The following is a 15524-nucleotide window of genomic DNA, read 5'->3' as shown; positions in this document are numbered from 1 at the left end:
CTCGGTCACTAGCAACCTTCCGGATGTCACCGTCACTGGCAACCTAGAGACTGTCACAAAGTCAGTGACCGACGCCGCACCCACCGATAGCGTCTTCACAACCATAACCGTCTCAAACATCTTCCCCCCTGCGCCGGAAAGCACTGTGACGTCGTGCACTACATACATTCTGACACTTCCTTACCTGAAACCTACAACCATCGCCGGTGTTCCTCCTAAAAGCACATTCACCACGACGATCTACGAAACCGAGGGTGATGCTTATACCTCTACCACGACTGTTTTCGTCCCCGCGTCCCCTTACCCTCCTTACCCAACCGCTAATGACACTTTGTTGCCTGATAGCACCGGCAACAGCCCCATTGTGCCTCACATGCCCACTCCCACTCCAGTCATTATCTCCGGCGGCACCAAGAAGCCCGAGCCTCGAGGTTGGGGTGGCACCAGCGGAACCACCAACCTCAGCTGCACTGTCATGCTTGTTACTGCTATCATGTTTCTCCTTTAATTTCCGCCAGCGAGGTAATGCGCAACGCGACAACCTTGGAGAACCCTGCGAAGTGGATGAAGGGTTCAGATTCATTAGTATGAGCCCTAAGCCATTACTCTGGCGTCTTGGAGTTTCATCGGTCGGAACTGGCAACAGATTTGGCATGAGAACTGGAAAGCAAAGCGACGGGGTTTGTGAATTTGGTTTTGGCTTGCGCTGTGCTGCATACCTAGGTAATGCATAAGGTGACGTTGGGTGCTAGGTATAGATAATAAAAGTTTAATAGCATAGCATGATTATTTTACTCCGTTAACGCGCGCCTTGCTTTGTCCCTGTTGGAGTATTTCGTGTTTTATCTTGGTGATGTACATCAGGGTATCAGAAATTGAGCGCTATGAGCATAAGAGATGAAATTAGTAGGCCAGTTTGTGCTTCTTAGACTATACTTCGTAGACTACTTACTTTTATATCCTAAGGAGGCTGACTTCTTTGGCATCACTGGCGGCAACAAGTGCTGTTTTTATCTTGTGGAAGGAAATCAGAGCTCGAAGTCCGTTTATGAATTCGGCCATGTCGAAGCCCATGGAGTTTACCATGTCTCCATCGGAATAAACAATCGGTTGCGTGGCCTTGATAGTAACATGTCATGGATTGAGCTCTTCTAAATGCCGGGTACGGCAGTACTGAAACATAAATATCCTCTTCCTGATGCCTTTTCCAACGCCTCGCCCGATCGATATAGAACCAATATCCTTCTAGACGCCATGCCCGTGGACCAACTGTTCTACTTAGAACCCCTGCTGGCCCGAGCCTTCCACGCGTTCTTGATATCACCTGCTGCTCTGTACAGGTCCTTCTCCGAGACTCTGTCTTCAATGCTCTGAAGCACACTCTTAGTGGTGCTGGTATGGTTTGCCTCATTCTTGTCGTCACGAAAACGAACAATACGCCATCTTCCCTGTTCGTCGATATTGCATTCGACGATGCGCCAGTCTAATGGGTCGTTGAGAGATTTGAGGGTCTCCCACTCCTCCTCATTGATATGTACATTGTTGAAGAACTCGTATTTATCGGGACCGCTGTCCCCTTTGAACACATAAAGTTCTGCTTTTGGAATGCTGTCATAGTCGATGAATGGCTCCGTGATGCCCTCCCGACGCTCCGACTCTGTAGGTTCAGCCTGCGGGAAGGACAGGCGCAGACGGCAGTCAATGGTGTTCTCCTCCGGGGGCTTCCACTTCAAAATGTGAGTGTCGGTGCCGTGTTTGTAGGGCGTGGTGCGACAGGTGAAAATAAGCCCGTCATTTCCGTGTTTCAGCTTGGGTAGAATGTCTCTAAACATCATGTCGATGGCGTAGGCGAACTGGGGCTTCTTCATCTCGACGTAGAAGGGCTGGAATTCCAGCTCCTGGGGGTACTCCTGGTACAGCTTCTTGTAAGGGCGGTAAAATCGCTGATCGAAGTACGCGAGGCGCTTGTCGAGTGTTCGCTCCATAAGAACAATATTGTCTAGCACCAGGCAATCGAATACAAGGAACATGGGGACGCGCTTCCCGTCCGAGCCGGTGTCCCAAACCAGTTCGCCATCAATCAGCGTGTTTGTGTGGAAAGCCTCCGGGGAGGTCTCGAGGGGGAAGTGAAGGCTTCTGTTTGTGATGAACCAAAAGTCGTTCTTGCGATCGATTAGGTAGTGCGCCTCGTTGCTGTTCTCATCGGTTGTCGAATAAAGAAGGTATCTGATACCATCGGACTTCTCAACAACATAGTAGCTGCAATTCAATGTTAGTCAAGATCGTCTAATGTCAGTGGCTGTTCTTACTCGTGCTGTGCGAGCTCGTCGAGATGCTGTCGGGCGAAGCTCACGGGCTGAGCGCCAGGAAACCCTGTCTGCGACCTATTTAGAAGGGTTGCGACCTCCCTTCGCATCTCGTGTAAAAGCTGGCCTTGAGCCTTGACACCAGGCTCCGCGATGGAGGTGATGGGCCCATCCTGTTGCGCCATGGCGAAGAGTTCTGGGACCAGTATGCATAAGGCGGATGAAAGATGTTGTCGCGACAAGGAAGCGTCTTTATTATAAGTAACGTTATCGATAAGGCAACGTCACATGCTTTACCTGTGCTTTGAGCTGAGAAAACGCTGGGGTTTCCTCATCAGTAACATTCATGTTCTCTGCTTTCATATGCTAGCCCATATCATATGTAATATATCAATGAGCCATAACGTATCTGGGCATCTTGGTAAGAGTCATAAGTTGTTGTTTGTACGTTATATGCTGATCTGTTGCGTTTTGCCTGATTGGACCAGATCAAGCCAGCTGGAATACCAAGCGAAACTGCAAGTTGCGAGCGTATAAAGTTTAAATGTCATTATTGATGAATTAACGTCAAGTTTTCATTCTGTAATCCAGTTGGTAATCTTGTCTTCATTCGTCAAGGAAAGATGAATTGTCATTAAGATACCAGAAAAGTTGGCCGCCATAGCATAAGAGACGAAATTAGTAGGACCATTTATGCTAGTTAGACTATACTTCTGAGGCTGTTTATTTTTGTAACCTACACAAAGCTTGAAGGTCAGCTTTTTTGCTACCCATTACTCTAGATTGTATAGGCTTTAGTTGATGAGACCTATATGAAGGACGCATTTCTTCAAGAGTCAGGCTTGATAATCTCCAGCGTCTCACCTCATGCTGGCTTTTTAAACCCTGCCTTCTAGGTTGTGGCTTTGATGAACGCTACTCTATCCTTAACCACTTTTATATCAAGTCTCGGCGAGCATCATTCCCAACCTATGAGTTATGAAAAATGACCGAAGTGAACAAATGAAAAACCCAGGTCTCAATTCCAAGAGATCGGTTTATCACAATCAAGACAAGAGAGGTCTTTTGCTCAAAAGGACCCAGTGGTCGTAAGGATATGACATGAAGTCAACTGTATGAATTATAATGGGAACATTGCTCCCCACACTGATCTTATCCTCTACTGTTTCAAGCTCCAAACCAAGAATCATTGACCGAAAACCAAAAGACAGAAGCATGCTTTAGGACTCATCAATCTTCTCTACCTCTGCTCGAGCTTCTTCCCATTGCTGCTTGCTCTTTTTTGCCCATTCAATTTGACTTTGCGCATACGCAAGCTGCTGAGTGTTAGCATTCAAATGTTCAATCGGTGTTACATGCAGCAACTCACCATGTACCGTCGCAAATCATCTTCCTTATCCTTTTGGAAACGTTTCATGTCCTTCAGCACACTAGCGCTGGCCTCTTTGACATCCTTTTCCGAGACTACCTGGGCTTGCTCCAGTTGACCGATACTCTCTCTTGTCTTTCCGATCAAATCACGTCGAGTTCTCTCTGGATCAACGTCGACAACTCCCTGCACGGCATGACGAATGGGTCCAAAGATCTTGTTCGTTATCGAGTTTCCACTGGGCATCTTCTTATGAGAGGGCACACTGGTACTTCTTTCGGGCAATCCTTGGCTGGCTGAAGGGGTATGAGCCGAGAAATCACCATGTGTCCCTGGGAAATCAGAATCGATGGATTCGGTATCCTCCTGGCTACCATCTCGTCGCTGGTGAGAGGGCGGCTCCCTAAGGCTCGTCGATCGCTTTGGCGGCGGTGAAATTTGTTGACTGCTGGATAGATAGTTCTCAATCCTTCGAGCTTCAGCTTCGCTTTGCTCCAACTGATCGAGAAGTGCTCGCTTCTTGCTTAGTTCTTCAGTAGTGAGATCTTGCTGTACACGTTTAAGTACGCGGTACTTAAGCACGCTCCTGACAACACCTGCAAATTGCGCATGCTCGCGCATCGGTTCAGCAAAGCTTGCACCCAGAGATCCGGATAGTTCCTCCGTCGCAATATATGACAGATCAGCCGCCTGGCCTATGCGCTCAATGGCAGGCCCGAGTGATGGTGCCTGCTCCGAAACCGCAAAGGCATTATAAACAGAGCCCAGCTCGCAAAGATCGGCTGCTAATGATGAAAGATGGCTGAGGGTTCGTCGATTCACCTTTTCCATGGGTCCGGTCAAAAGTTGCTCAAGATCCTTAATCGAGGATTCGTAAGATATGAAGTAAGGGTCGAGCTCCTGTTCGCCGAGATTATGTCCTTCAGGTGGAAATCGACCAAAGGCATGGGGTCCTGCTTGGATATGACCTGAGCTGTTGTCATGATTGGTACCGGCCACTGTCTTCAACTTTGCCGACGCAGCCGGGATGGGTAAGTAATTATGCGCAGGAGTTGGGTTCGCAGGGTTCAGTGGAGGCGCCTTCAAGATTGATTTGGGGATTGAGGCCACGGGATGAGAGTGGAGGACCTCGCTCTAATCTACTGTTAGCGACACATAGCGATAACTGCGCATTGAGACGAAGAACCTACCCAGCTGGCATTCGGGTCAAGGAATCGCCACCAGACTCCATCTGTTCGAATCTCTTCCATCCGGCGACAACGGTTCAGAAACACGGCCAACATGCGCTTACGCAAATCAATGATCTGTTGATCTTGCTTCGCATTGGTTGGGTTGGCAGCATAATCAGCCATGGTGTGCTTCTCAGGGATGGGAGGGACAATAAGGGTAGGGTGAAGGCGAGTAAGGGCATCGCGCAGCGAGGCGAACTCGGAGTATCGGCGGCGCACCTCAAGGTCCTGTTGGGTATAATTAGTGAGGTTCTCAGGAAGAGCAGATCAAAAGAAACATACGCCAGTCTTGATAGTGTATACAATGTACCTGCCGCCACTCTCTATACTCTTACCAGCATCTGTGATGAGAATGGACAGTTTGGGGTTTTCATAGAGAATTTGTTCGATTCGACTATCGTAGCCGCCAGGCTTGCGCTTTGGGCCAGAGTCTTGTGTCAAATCTCCATCATCATCGTCGCTGTCGTCATGAATTACGCCATGGTTGTGCTCGTTGTCGCTGTCGGAGGTTGGTGTTTGAGGGGGCTCGAAGCGCTGATCTGTAGATAAATTATCAGCTTCCAAGGCCCGATCCGTGCCGTGGATAATAATTAAATTCAAGGTATGGTGGTAATTTGGTAGACCTACATTCCCGAGTGGACGGAGACGTCGGGTTGATGGATGATGATTGCGAATCCCGTCTGTCGAAGCTGGTTCCGTACGGGTTGTTATCCTCGTCGTTCCACATTTTGAAGGATATCAGAGAGAATCGCGATGGTCGCTGCAGACCGATTTCTTTGCAGAGTCTATTTCGCGCGGTTAAGCTGGAACCTGAGAAGAGCTCCGGGCTGTTGGCGGACGAGAGCTTCAAATGCAGGTCGTTGCTAGCGGGGGAGGGGCAAGCATGGGTCTAATGGAGTGATACGAGAATGAAGGAATTGATGCGAATGGCATTTAGTCAAGTCGCGTTCGTCGGTGTCTTGTTCAAGCAGCTTGCCAAAGGGAAAAGTAGGTCGTGGTCAGGCCGGCGGTGTCGGCAAACAAGTGAAGTAAGGTAAAGTAGGAAAGTTAGTAGGTAGAATGGGAGGGACAGGATAGGATAGGATGACGTTGACTGGGGCTGGGCTGAGTTGAGTCCAAGTAGAGTTTAGGCACTCAAGCAAAGCAACAAGGGCCTTGTGAGCCAGGGCAGCCACCAAAGGTTCGAATGTACTTTAACCTGTTGTGGAACCAATTCCAAGATTGGAACTTTACTAGGATTAGCGCTGGTTATTTGATGGGTATAATTCGACTTGGATGATACATACATATATGTATTGCACAGCTGCACAGCTGCACATCACACGAACTCTGTCTGATAGAGCATTGCTGTACAAAAGTTATTTATTTCTCTCCTAAACTTACACCTGCACATCTAGTACAAAACCACTTCCAAGCCTTGTTTATCGTCGTCCAATAATATCAACCAGAGTCAAGAGACCGCAACATTCATAACATCCATAACATTGACCTTTTACATGAACATGAGCCAATACTCAAATGGTCCTTCTCTCAAAAACGATACCCTGAACAAGCGTGAAATATGTGCCCTACAATTCAGGGCCCTTTGCAAAATAAACAACTGCACTGAAAACCAAATCCGTCTCGTTTGCTTCTCGTTTACTCTTCTCAAAGTTGATATTCTTTGGCAATAACCTTTCCGCCAAGCAAAGTCATAGAAAGCTTTCTGAAACCTGTGTTTTCTGACAAATAGGAAACGAGAAATCAAAATAAACACTCTGACGAATAGAATGAGGCAAGGAAGACGTCGCGTTGTCTCTCGTCAATCAATTCGGATTGCTGTTGGCGATCGATCATCAGCATTGACGAATCTCTACGAAGAATAATGGCAGAGTTGGCTACTGCCTTGATCTTGTTGATAAAGACTCATAAGGCGTGAGGGTGTTTACGACAATTGGGTGCCTTGAATCAGACAATATCGAAATCATCGCTATGAACGGTAGCAACAACGGAAGGAGGCGACTGGATTGTTGTAATCTCACGTCTCACATTGTCTTGAGGTTGAGGGTTTGCATGTGAGTTGCCAGCGTTAAGAGTGTGACCAGAGTCGAAATTAGTAGACCGACTTAGCCTGGTGCGTTCAGGCCCCAGTCGACCGAGTCTTGGTTCTCGTCGGGAACCATTCTCCCCAGATGGTGAAAGGACGGGTGTAGTAGGAACCGAATCTGTGGCAATGGTGGAGGCTCTGCCCAAAGGCAGCCCGAAAACTCGACGCAGTCGTCCCCACCAGTCAGTTTCAAGTCCTCCAATGTTCTCTGAAGGAGCTGATGTCAAAACTGAAATAGGTCGTTGGTTGGCCTGGTAGTTGCTACGTTGACCCTGAACATCGGCCACTGGATAGCCAGCATAGGTAGCCGCGTGCAGAGGTGTAACAGCCAGAACAGGTTGCTGAGGAATCAGAATTCGGGTAGTCTGATTCTGCACGTCGTTAATTTGACCATGAGGATGATATACGAAGGGCGAGAATGCATAAACTACGTTCTCGCTCGGATATTGAGGGACCACAGGTAGTTGAACAAGAGCAACATCATAAAATCGTGCCAGATTTGTTCTTTGCTGCTGTCGTCGACGTCGGCGTCGGCGTCGCTGGCTGATCGCAATCTCCTGGTGAGCAACAATGATTCGTCCTAGATAATACATGCAAACAAGTAAAAGTATTATGGACGTAACGACAACGGTCGTGATTATACCCCCCTGCTCAGAGGAGGTAAGGCAGTCCCACTCGAAGCATTTTTTGCCTCGAGCATGAATGATACAGGCGCTCGACCAAAGGTCGACGTTCGCTGAAGTGAGAGCCATCGCCAGCGTTGCAAGTAACCGCTACCTCGTGCCGAACAGTTGAAGAGTTAAGAATAATACTCCGCGTAGTATCGAGAACAGGGGAGAAGGGAGTGCAGAAGTAACTGTTCAAGACTCGAGTGAAAGTCCGCGATTATAACTCGGCTAGTATCAATAGTAAGAGGACGGGGATGAAAAGGCTGCTCTCAATCGGCGAAGTCGTTATAATATCTTCTCGAGTATTTTATGCTGATGGAGCGAAGGAAGTCGGATACCAAAAAGTGATGCCCGGAGAGGTTAGAATATGAGTTCTCTTGGTATCAAGGATAAGAAGACTAGAAATGCAAGGAGAGACTGCCAACAGCAAAGTGTCATGGAAGGTTCGGATGTTGAGTACGATCCAGCTGGCGTTGTAGAGAAGAAAGCCAGATGTCAAGAAGAAAAAATAAAATGAGTTTATTTCGTGGTTAAAACAGAGAGAGCATAGGCGGTAGGCAGAGAATGTAAAGCGAGCAAACGCCTGACAGGTGCATGCCACCGGCCCTCTCGCCGCAGCGGAACGCAATACTCAGTTCTGTTTACAAGTTAGGCACTGCATCGGGATACATATATAAAGGCCTAAGTTACTAGTAGTACAAAGTGACTAGATGCATATAGGATTAGATATTATAAACTATTTTATACTGCTCCCCTCCTTTAACCGCGAATCCCGTGCTCTAAATCGCGAAACAAGTGAAGCGAAGTAGAGCGATTTTATACGTGAGGTATCTCGCATATAGAACGCGCTAGTGACGACCTGCATGACTGAAGGTAATTCACTTCACTCCAGAGGCCCGTGTTCCTGGTGAATGACATAGAGGAATACTGCCGTGTTTTGTGTTGCTGTAAGATGAGAGGGAGGTATCTGTACCAGGTGATAGTCAAGCCCGCATAATTCCAAGAACAATCTTGACATCCGCGACATAGTCCAAGAGACAAAACACCTGATTCAGAATATAGAAGTGTTCTTTCTTATATTATCTGTTCGGGTTTCTTCATCTCTCGACTGTTCTGGTATCTTGTTCGATTTAATAACAAAACTATCGAGGTCAACGTGAATACTCACGAACTCGACAACAACACTCATTCCATACATAAGAAAAACTAATACCGAACTAGAAGAAGGTGTCATTAAATAACCCATCAATAACTGACATGGTTAAGAAAATGTTGGACTACTCAATCTTGATAATATGTCGAATGTCGTTGGACGTTTCGATCTTGTAAGTTATTGGCCAATCAGGGGAGTAGTCAACGCCCCACCAACAAAAGAGGTACGTACCTACTGCTCCGAACCTCGAGTAGCAGCTTCTCAGATTCTCATTCATCCTGTGATACAACAAAACTAACACGCCAAAACTATCTGCGCTGCGCCATCATTACCACCCTCATCCTTTTTGCCAGCGCACCCTTGAATATCGCCCGAGCAAGCTCAGATTTTGCGATTGATTATGCTGCTTGGTCTTTGAACCACTCGATGAGCTGATTCTCCTTTTAATCGAGGCGCATTGCTAGCTACGAGCGACGCGTTCCTCGACCCAACTTTTCGCTTCCGAACGAACACCACATCTTTTCCGCACGCACACACACAAACATACATCCTCGCCGCCATGTCTTCTTCACAAAATGGCACCGCTAATGGTGTCAATGGCGATACCCAGTCGGTTCCCGTCAGCACTCGATTTAGCGACATCCCCTCCGCCATCGACATTCCTATTCCTAGCGGCGAGGCCGATGAAGCTGTCGAAATCAACCTCGAGGACCTCGTCGACGAACCCGCCGATCTTTGTACACTCTTAGAAAACGAAAACGCCGCAAAGACCTACTGGATGACCGTCGCCTTAGCCTATGCTAAACAACACAAGGTCGACCATGCCATCGAGATGCTCCAGCGAGGCGGCAACGAGATCCAGAAAAACAGTGCCAACCCGCGCGATAGAGTCAGCATGGTCTGTTGTTTATGCTGGATGTATTTGTGGAAGAGTAGAGAGGCGCCTCGTGTTGCCCCTGAGGGCATATCTGCCTCCGATGCCAAGACGAAAGAATATTATCTTCAACTCGCGACATCTTCTCTCAACGACGCTGCACGGTTGAACCCATCATTCCCGCCCATTTTCCTCGCTCGTGGTGTCCTGCTGCTTCTGCGAGCTTCCCTACAAGCACCATCCAAGACCGCGGGAGGTATTGGATCTGAGAAGCACGAGCTTCTGAAGACGGCTGTCAAGTCATTCGATGATGCTCTGCGTGTGTCTCAAGGCAAAAACATGTTGGCACTCATGGGAAAAGCTCGGGCTCTGTTCTCGATGCACAAATATCCCGAGTCGCTGGCGATATACCAAGACGTCCTTCAGAAGATGCCGGACTTGGTTGACCCAGACCCTCGAATCGGTATTGGTTGCTGTTTCTGGCAGCTCGGTTTCAAAGACGATGCTAAGATGGCCTGGGAAAGGTGTCTTGAGATCAACCCCAACTCTAAGGTTGCCAACATTCTGCTCGGACTTTACTATTTGGACGCCAGCGGCCATGTGCCAGTAAACAGCGACGAATTCCTCAAGCTTTACAAGAAAGCAATGACGGAGTACGCACAAAAATCCTTCAAGTTGGACAAAGATGTTCCACTTACCTGCTCTACCTTTTCTGGGTACTTTCTGTCTAGAAAGGCATGGGATAATGCCGATAAGCTGGCGCACAAGGCTATCCAGTACACGGACGTCAATGCTATTGCCAGTGATGGTTGGTATCTGCTTGCAAGAAAGGAGCACTACACTGGAGATATCGAACGGGCAGCTGATTACTACCGACGTGCCGATGAAGCTCGAGGTGGAACCGAGACCGGTTACCTTCCTGCTAAGTTTGGTGTTGCTCAGTTGTCCGTCATGAAGAATGACCTTGGAGAAGCCAAACTTCGCCTCGAGAAGATGATTCAGCAATCCAAGACCCACGAGGCCATGATTCTCCTCGGTACACTGTACGCCGAGGAAGTCTTTGCCAACCAGGTCAGTGATAGTAAAGAGGACAAGTCGGCTGAGCTCAAGAAAGCCATCACACTACTCGAAGGCGTTCGAAATGCCTGGAAAGACCCCAAGAGAGCATTGTCCGCAGATGCGTCGGTGCTCCTCAACCTAGCTCGTCTCTATGAGACAGATCAGCCTGACAAGGCTCTGCAATGCCTACAGCAAGTAGAACAACTGGAGCTGGACCAGATCCCTGACTCAGAACGACCAGAGGATGTCACTGACGCGGCTGAGATCAAGGCTGCACTCCGAAAGTCTTTGCCACCCCAATTACTAAACAACATAGGTTGCTTCCACTCACAAGCTGAAAAACATGAGCTTGCCAGTGACATGTTTGAGGCTGCACTAAGCGCTTGCATAAAGATTGGCGAGAAGGACCCTGATATGGATACGGATGCCTTGGTATCGACAATCAGCTTTAACCTGGCACGAAGCTACGAGTCGAGAGGGTTGACAGACAAGGCTATTGAGGTGTACGAGGGACTCTTGGCTCGGCATGATGATTACACAGATGCTCGTGCCAGACTTGCCTACATAAAGCTGAGGAAGAATCCAAACAAGGAGGGACCTGATGCCGTTGCCAAGTTGTACCAGGAGAACAACACCGACCTCGAGGTCCGCGCCCTGTACGGCTGGTACCTGGGCAAGGTTCACTCGAGAAAACGCCCCGCCAACCTTAACGAGGACGCTGAGTTCCGCCACTACAAACACACATTGCAAAACTACGATAAGCACGACAGGCATGCTTTAGTCGGTATGGGTAACTTGTATCTTATGCAAGCGCGAGAAATGCGTCGCGAATCAGATTCCGACAAGCAAAAGCGAAGCGCCATATATGGCAAGGCTGTAGAGTTCTTTGAAAAGGCCCTTTCACTGGACCCAAAGAACGCCTATGCAGCCCAAGGTATTGCCATTGCTCTTGTAGAAGACAAAAAGGACCACAAGTCGGCGTTGAGCATCTTCAACAAGGTTCGAGAGACTGTGAGAGACTCTCACCTCTATGTCAACCTGGGACATATCTATGCCGAGCTCCGGCAATATTCAAAGGCTATTGAGCACTATGAAATTGCTCTCTCCAAAGACGGCAAGAAAGATGACCCGACAATTCTTGCTTGCTTGGGTAGAACATGGTTGAACCGTGGCCGAGCCGAGCGTGACGTCGACGCATATAACAAGGCACTCGAGTGTGCTCAGAAGGTATATTCTCTTGCTTTCACCATAGAATTATGCTAATACAGACTACTAGGCTCTTGAGGTTGCTCCCGAGCAGGTGCACTACAAGTTCAACGTTGCTTTTGTTCAAATTCAGCTTGTTACATTGGTTCAAGGATTGCCGGAGAACAAGCGATCAACAGAACAGCTTGAGAAGGCAGCCGAGGGCCTCGAGTCTGCCATCACATCGTTGGATGAGATTGCAGCTCACCCTCAAACTCCTTACCCCAAGAATGACGTAGAGCAGCGTGCTAACATGGCACGTAACACCTTACGTAACCAGCTTCAGCGTGCCATTGGCAAGCAGAAAGAGTGGGAGGAGAAGAACAAGGAGAAGATACAGGCAGCCAAGGAACTAAGAGAGGCAGAGGTTCGACGTCGTGAGGATGAGCGCCAAAAGATCTTGGAACAAGAACGAGAGCGGCAAGACAAGATCAAGAAAGAACGTGACGAGATTGCCAAGAAGGATCGAGCCTTGGCTGCTCAACGAGCCGAGGAAGAGCAAGCCCGCATCGAAGCCGAGATGACGACCGACAGCGAGACTGGGGACAAGGTGAAGCGAAAGCGCAAGACTGCTCCACGGGCTTCAGGAGAGCCCAAACCGAAACGGTCCGGAGGAAAGAAAAAGAAGAAGAGCGAGCACCAGGACGACGAGTCTGAAGAAGAGGAGGAGCGGACCAAAAAGCGCCGTCGTCTCACAAAGAAGGAGTCCGCTAAGTTCAAATCAGCCGAGATTGTCGTCGATAGCGATGAGGAAAATAACGACGACGATGACGAACTCGAGCGTGCCGAGAGAAACATCGATAGAGAAGAGACTCCTCTCTCAGAGGCCGATGAAAAGGCCGTCGAGGATGACAAAATGGATGTCGATGGCGGAGCTGAGCAAGGGGGCGACGACGATGAGGAGATCGCCCCACGCCAACAGAATAAGCGAGCTCGTCGTGGACGTGTCGTCGATAGTGACGAGGAGGATAATGATGAGGAGGAGGCGCCCACTCAAGCCAAGACCACATCTAACGATGATGACGACGAGCCTCGCCCTGCAGCGGATACCAGCATGGCAGACGCGGCTGACGAGGAAGAGTAAACAGAGATACAGTTGGGATTTGAGAATGTGTTTTTGCTAATGCATGCCGGAAAAAAGCCTACCCTTACGTTGGGACTAGTTGTATCATTAAGTTAGATGGGTTTACGCCGAGACATTGGGGAGAATGGGAAGCGTCTTTATTTTTGTAATTTGCATACAGACAAAACAATTCAGTTGAGATTAATAGTTTAATATGCTCTGGTACATGACTAACGTGAATTGGCATGTCTTCATGTTTGATACATCTTGAGCATCATTATGGCATGATTTCCGACAGTCTAAAGTGTTTTTCAGTAAAATGGTATGTGTCTTTCCATCTCGTCCAGATTCGTTTTCTATATATAGCTGAGTTTTACACTTTCATGGACCATCCATTACGCCTGCCCCCTACTATGCAAATAGGAACCTTGGATATGCTTTCCATCATATCCGATTCGATATGCTTAGAACGCAAAGACCTGGTCAACAAGCTTGCTAACAGGGCGGGCCTTCTTGAAGCCAAGGCTCTCAGTGGCCTTCTTGAGACCGCTGATCATAGGAGGAGGACCGCAGAGAAGGATCTTGACATCGTCGGCGGGCTTGGGCAGGTATTTCTAAAGAATGGTCAGCGAATTGGACTGTTAGAATTCAAATATGAGTACTCACGTCGATCATGTCGGCAGTAACGTAACCAACGCCACCAGTCCAGCCCTCCGGAGGCTTGTCGAGAACGTAGTGTACGCGGATACCAGCATCCTGGGCAGCGAGAGTATCGAGATCCTCCTTGAGAAGAATGTCCTGGGGGCTAACGTTGGCGAAGATCAGGTCAACCTCGGTCTTGTCACCGGCGGCTCGACCACGAACGATAGCACGGATGACTTGGAGCATAGGAGTGATTCCAGTACCACCAGCAATCATACCAAAGTGTCGGACCATGTTGGGTGTGTAAACGAAGGCGCCCTTGGGGCCACGGACCTTGATGGTCTGGCCAACGACAAGAGAAGCCATGTGCTTAGAAATGTTGCCCTGAGGGTAAGACTTGATCAGGAGGTCGACATGGCCGGGCTGGTGGTCACCAGAGATGGGGGTGTACGAGCGAACAATCTCCTTGACAGAACCATCGGGCTGGGGGCAAGGAGCACCAATGGAGATGTGCTGACCGATAGGAAGACCGAGAATGTGCTTGGGGCTGGGAAGCTTGAAGCGGTAACTATCGCGCAATTAGTATGACGAACAAAATCGTGCGAGTGCATGTGTTTGGATTGCATCAGCGGCTTACATGGCGACGTTGTGCGACACAATGGTTTTCTCCTCGAGCTCGAAGTCCTGGAAAACATCAGGCTTAAGAGTCTTCTTGACCTCTGCAATTCGATTAGGTTAGTTGACCCGTGGCAATTGCGGTGGGAGCAAGAAACGGGACAGAACTTACGGAAGGCCATGAAGTTGTAGATGCCGAACGCGATAGCGATAAGGGCAGCGTAAGGAGTCCATTCCTTCTTGACAATCAAAGTGCCAACAATCAGGAGCAGACCAGGCGCGTAGACATAGTCGATGTAGTGCTTCGCGAGAAGCGAGTCGTTGTCGGCAGGAGAGGACATGGTGGAGCTTTTTGAGTTCCCCGCCTTGGAAACACACAATGCTCTCTATTCTCTGAGGAGGTGAAGCTCTCGCTCTTGCTCTTGTGATGAGCAATTCAATTGAGCCTCAGAGGTCACACAGACAAAAAAAATGTGCTGTGCTGTTCTGTACGTTATACCCAGACCAGACACGAGGTGGGTTTCTGCGGGGGTGGAAAGAAAGCTGTTGAGTTCTTTGGACGGTTTAAAGGAAAGAGAGGAGGGGGAGCTCTTGGTAAGGTATTAAAAAATGGAAACCGAAGGCCGAAGGCCGAAGTCGCAGGCCCACTAAGAGAAGATACGCCAGTACGGTAGATATGAAGGAAACGACCTGGACGATGTGTCTCTACAAGCGGTCACGTGGCGGTTGAAGATGCCGGAGGGCCTTATTCGAGTTCCAGTTCGTCGATTGATCATATGAGAATTGCAAGACGTGATTGGTTGCTACCCCAGACTATGGCTTCGAGTTTGACTTGTGGTGGGGTAGTTTTCTCGGTTTGGAGTTACGTTGACTGTGGTTGAAGGAACAGAGGAACAATAATAAGTTGGAACAGACAATTGGAATCGAGATACGGCATGGGAGGCCTTATATACTTCGGTCCTAAACCCCAGCCCTCGATATGCCCTATATGAATCATTGTTCATTTATCTAATATCTATCATTGAAATGCAAGGCTCACTCAAACTAACTCAGGTGTGTTCCATTGATCAAACATAAGTATTTCGTCCTTCCCAGGTCTAGACAGTCTGATCATCTTCTTTAACTTGATCATGACAGTATCTCTCACTCTCGCGGCTACAAAACCAGATATTGCCGATTTCTAGTTGTTTCCGTGGATTGTTTCCGCGGACTCTG

General features: G+C 48.6%; 5 protein-coding genes across 5 annotated transcripts; 1 reads left to right on the top strand and 4 right to left on the bottom strand.

Moving 5' to 3' along the window:
- Positions 1-1214: 1214 nt before the first annotated feature.
- On the bottom strand, positions 1215-2643 carry EDB82DRAFT_220315 (mRNA capping enzyme, catalytic domain-containing protein). The gene is made up of 2 exons (XM_025726882.2): positions 2310-2643; positions 1215-2259 (listed from the first exon to the last, which is right to left on the bottom strand). Exons 1-2 carry the CDS (start codon positions 2489-2491, stop codon positions 1275-1277), a joined length of 1167 nt encoding a protein of 388 aa, XP_025581405.2. The 5' UTR covers positions 2492-2643; the 3' UTR covers positions 1215-1274.
- A 501-nt stretch (positions 2644-3144) lies between these two features.
- On the bottom strand, positions 3145-6004 carry EDB82DRAFT_504539 (uncharacterized protein). The gene is made up of 5 exons (XM_025726881.2): positions 5532-6004; positions 5187-5443; positions 4866-5132; positions 3676-4809; positions 3145-3622 (listed from the first exon to the last, which is right to left on the bottom strand). The coding sequence occupies exons 1-5, from the start codon at positions 5629-5631 to the stop codon at positions 3527-3529; spliced, it is 1854 nt and encodes a 617-aa protein (XP_025581404.1). The 5' UTR covers positions 5632-6004; the 3' UTR covers positions 3145-3526.
- Positions 6005-6851: 847 nt separating this feature from the next.
- On the bottom strand, positions 6852-7742 carry EDB82DRAFT_526471 (uncharacterized protein; the record flags this gene model as incomplete). The annotated part of the gene is made up of 1 exon (XM_025726880.1): positions 6852-7742. The coding sequence occupies one exon, from the start codon at positions 7740-7742 to the stop codon at positions 6852-6854; it is 891 nt and encodes a 296-aa protein (XP_025581403.1).
- A 1356-nt stretch (positions 7743-9098) lies between these two features.
- On the top strand, positions 9099-13254 carry EDB82DRAFT_567738 (uncharacterized protein). The gene is made up of 2 exons (XM_025726879.2): positions 9099-11971; positions 12021-13254. The coding sequence occupies exons 1-2, from the start codon at positions 9371-9373 to the stop codon at positions 13071-13073; spliced, it is 3654 nt and encodes a 1217-aa protein (XP_025581402.1). The 5' UTR covers positions 9099-9370; the 3' UTR covers positions 13074-13254.
- Positions 13186-14888, bottom strand: EDB82DRAFT_220251 (uncharacterized protein). The gene is made up of 4 exons (XM_025726878.2): positions 14482-14888; positions 14332-14413; positions 13719-14262; positions 13186-13666 (listed from the first exon to the last, which is right to left on the bottom strand). The coding sequence occupies exons 1-4, from the start codon at positions 14648-14650 to the stop codon at positions 13517-13519; spliced, it is 945 nt and encodes a 314-aa protein (XP_025581401.1). The 5' UTR covers positions 14651-14888; the 3' UTR covers positions 13186-13516.
- Positions 14889-15524: the final 636 nt, after the last annotated feature.

The sequence above is a fragment of the Fusarium venenatum genome (genome assembly GCF_020744135.1).
Source record: "Fusarium venenatum strain MPI-CAGE-CH-0201 chromosome Unknown EDB82scaffold_3, whole genome shotgun sequence".
Classification (NCBI taxonomy): domain Eukaryota; kingdom Fungi; phylum Ascomycota; class Sordariomycetes; order Hypocreales; family Nectriaceae; genus Fusarium; species Fusarium venenatum.
Note: the sequence above shows the minus strand (reverse complement) of the source record. Positions and strands in the feature narration are given on the sequence as shown.

Bases quoted from the DNA above. Each gene is read 5' to 3' on its own strand.
- EDB82DRAFT_220315 (XM_025726882.2), bottom strand. From the start codon at position 2,491: ATGGCGCAACAGGATGGGCCCATCACCTCCATCGCGGAGCCTGGTGTC. The intron at 2,260-2,309 runs GTAAGAACAGCC...ATTGAATTGCAG, and splicing joins GACGAGCTCGCACAGCACGA to CTACTATGTTGTTGAGAAGT.
- EDB82DRAFT_504539 (XM_025726881.2), bottom strand. From the start codon at position 5,631: ATGTGGAACGACGAGGATAACAACCCGTACGGAACCAGCTTCGACAGA. The intron at 5,444-5,531 runs GTAGGTCTACCA...ATTTATCTACAG, and splicing joins GTCTCCGTCCACTCGGGAAT to ATCAGCGCTTCGAGCCCCCT. The intron at 5,133-5,186 runs GTATGTTTCTTT...TATACCCAACAG, and splicing joins TATACACTATCAAGACTGGC to GACCTTGAGGTGCGCCGCCG.
- EDB82DRAFT_567738 (XM_025726879.2), top strand. From the start codon at position 9,371: ATGTCTTCTTCACAAAATGGCACCGCTAATGGTGTCAATGGCGATACC. The intron at 11,972-12,020 runs GTATATTCTCTT...ACAGACTACTAG, and splicing joins CACTCGAGTGTGCTCAGAAG to GCTCTTGAGGTTGCTCCCGA.
- EDB82DRAFT_220251 (XM_025726878.2), bottom strand. From the start codon at position 14,650: ATGTCCTCTCCTGCCGACAACGACTCGCTTCTCGCGAAGCACTACATC. The intron at 14,263-14,331 runs GTAAGCCGCTGA...ATTGCGCGATAG, and splicing joins GTGTCGCACAACGTCGCCAT to TTACCGCTTCAAGCTTCCCA. The intron at 13,667-13,718 runs GTGAGTACTCAT...ACCATTCTTTAG, and splicing joins TTACTGCCGACATGATCGAC to AAATACCTGCCCAAGCCCGC.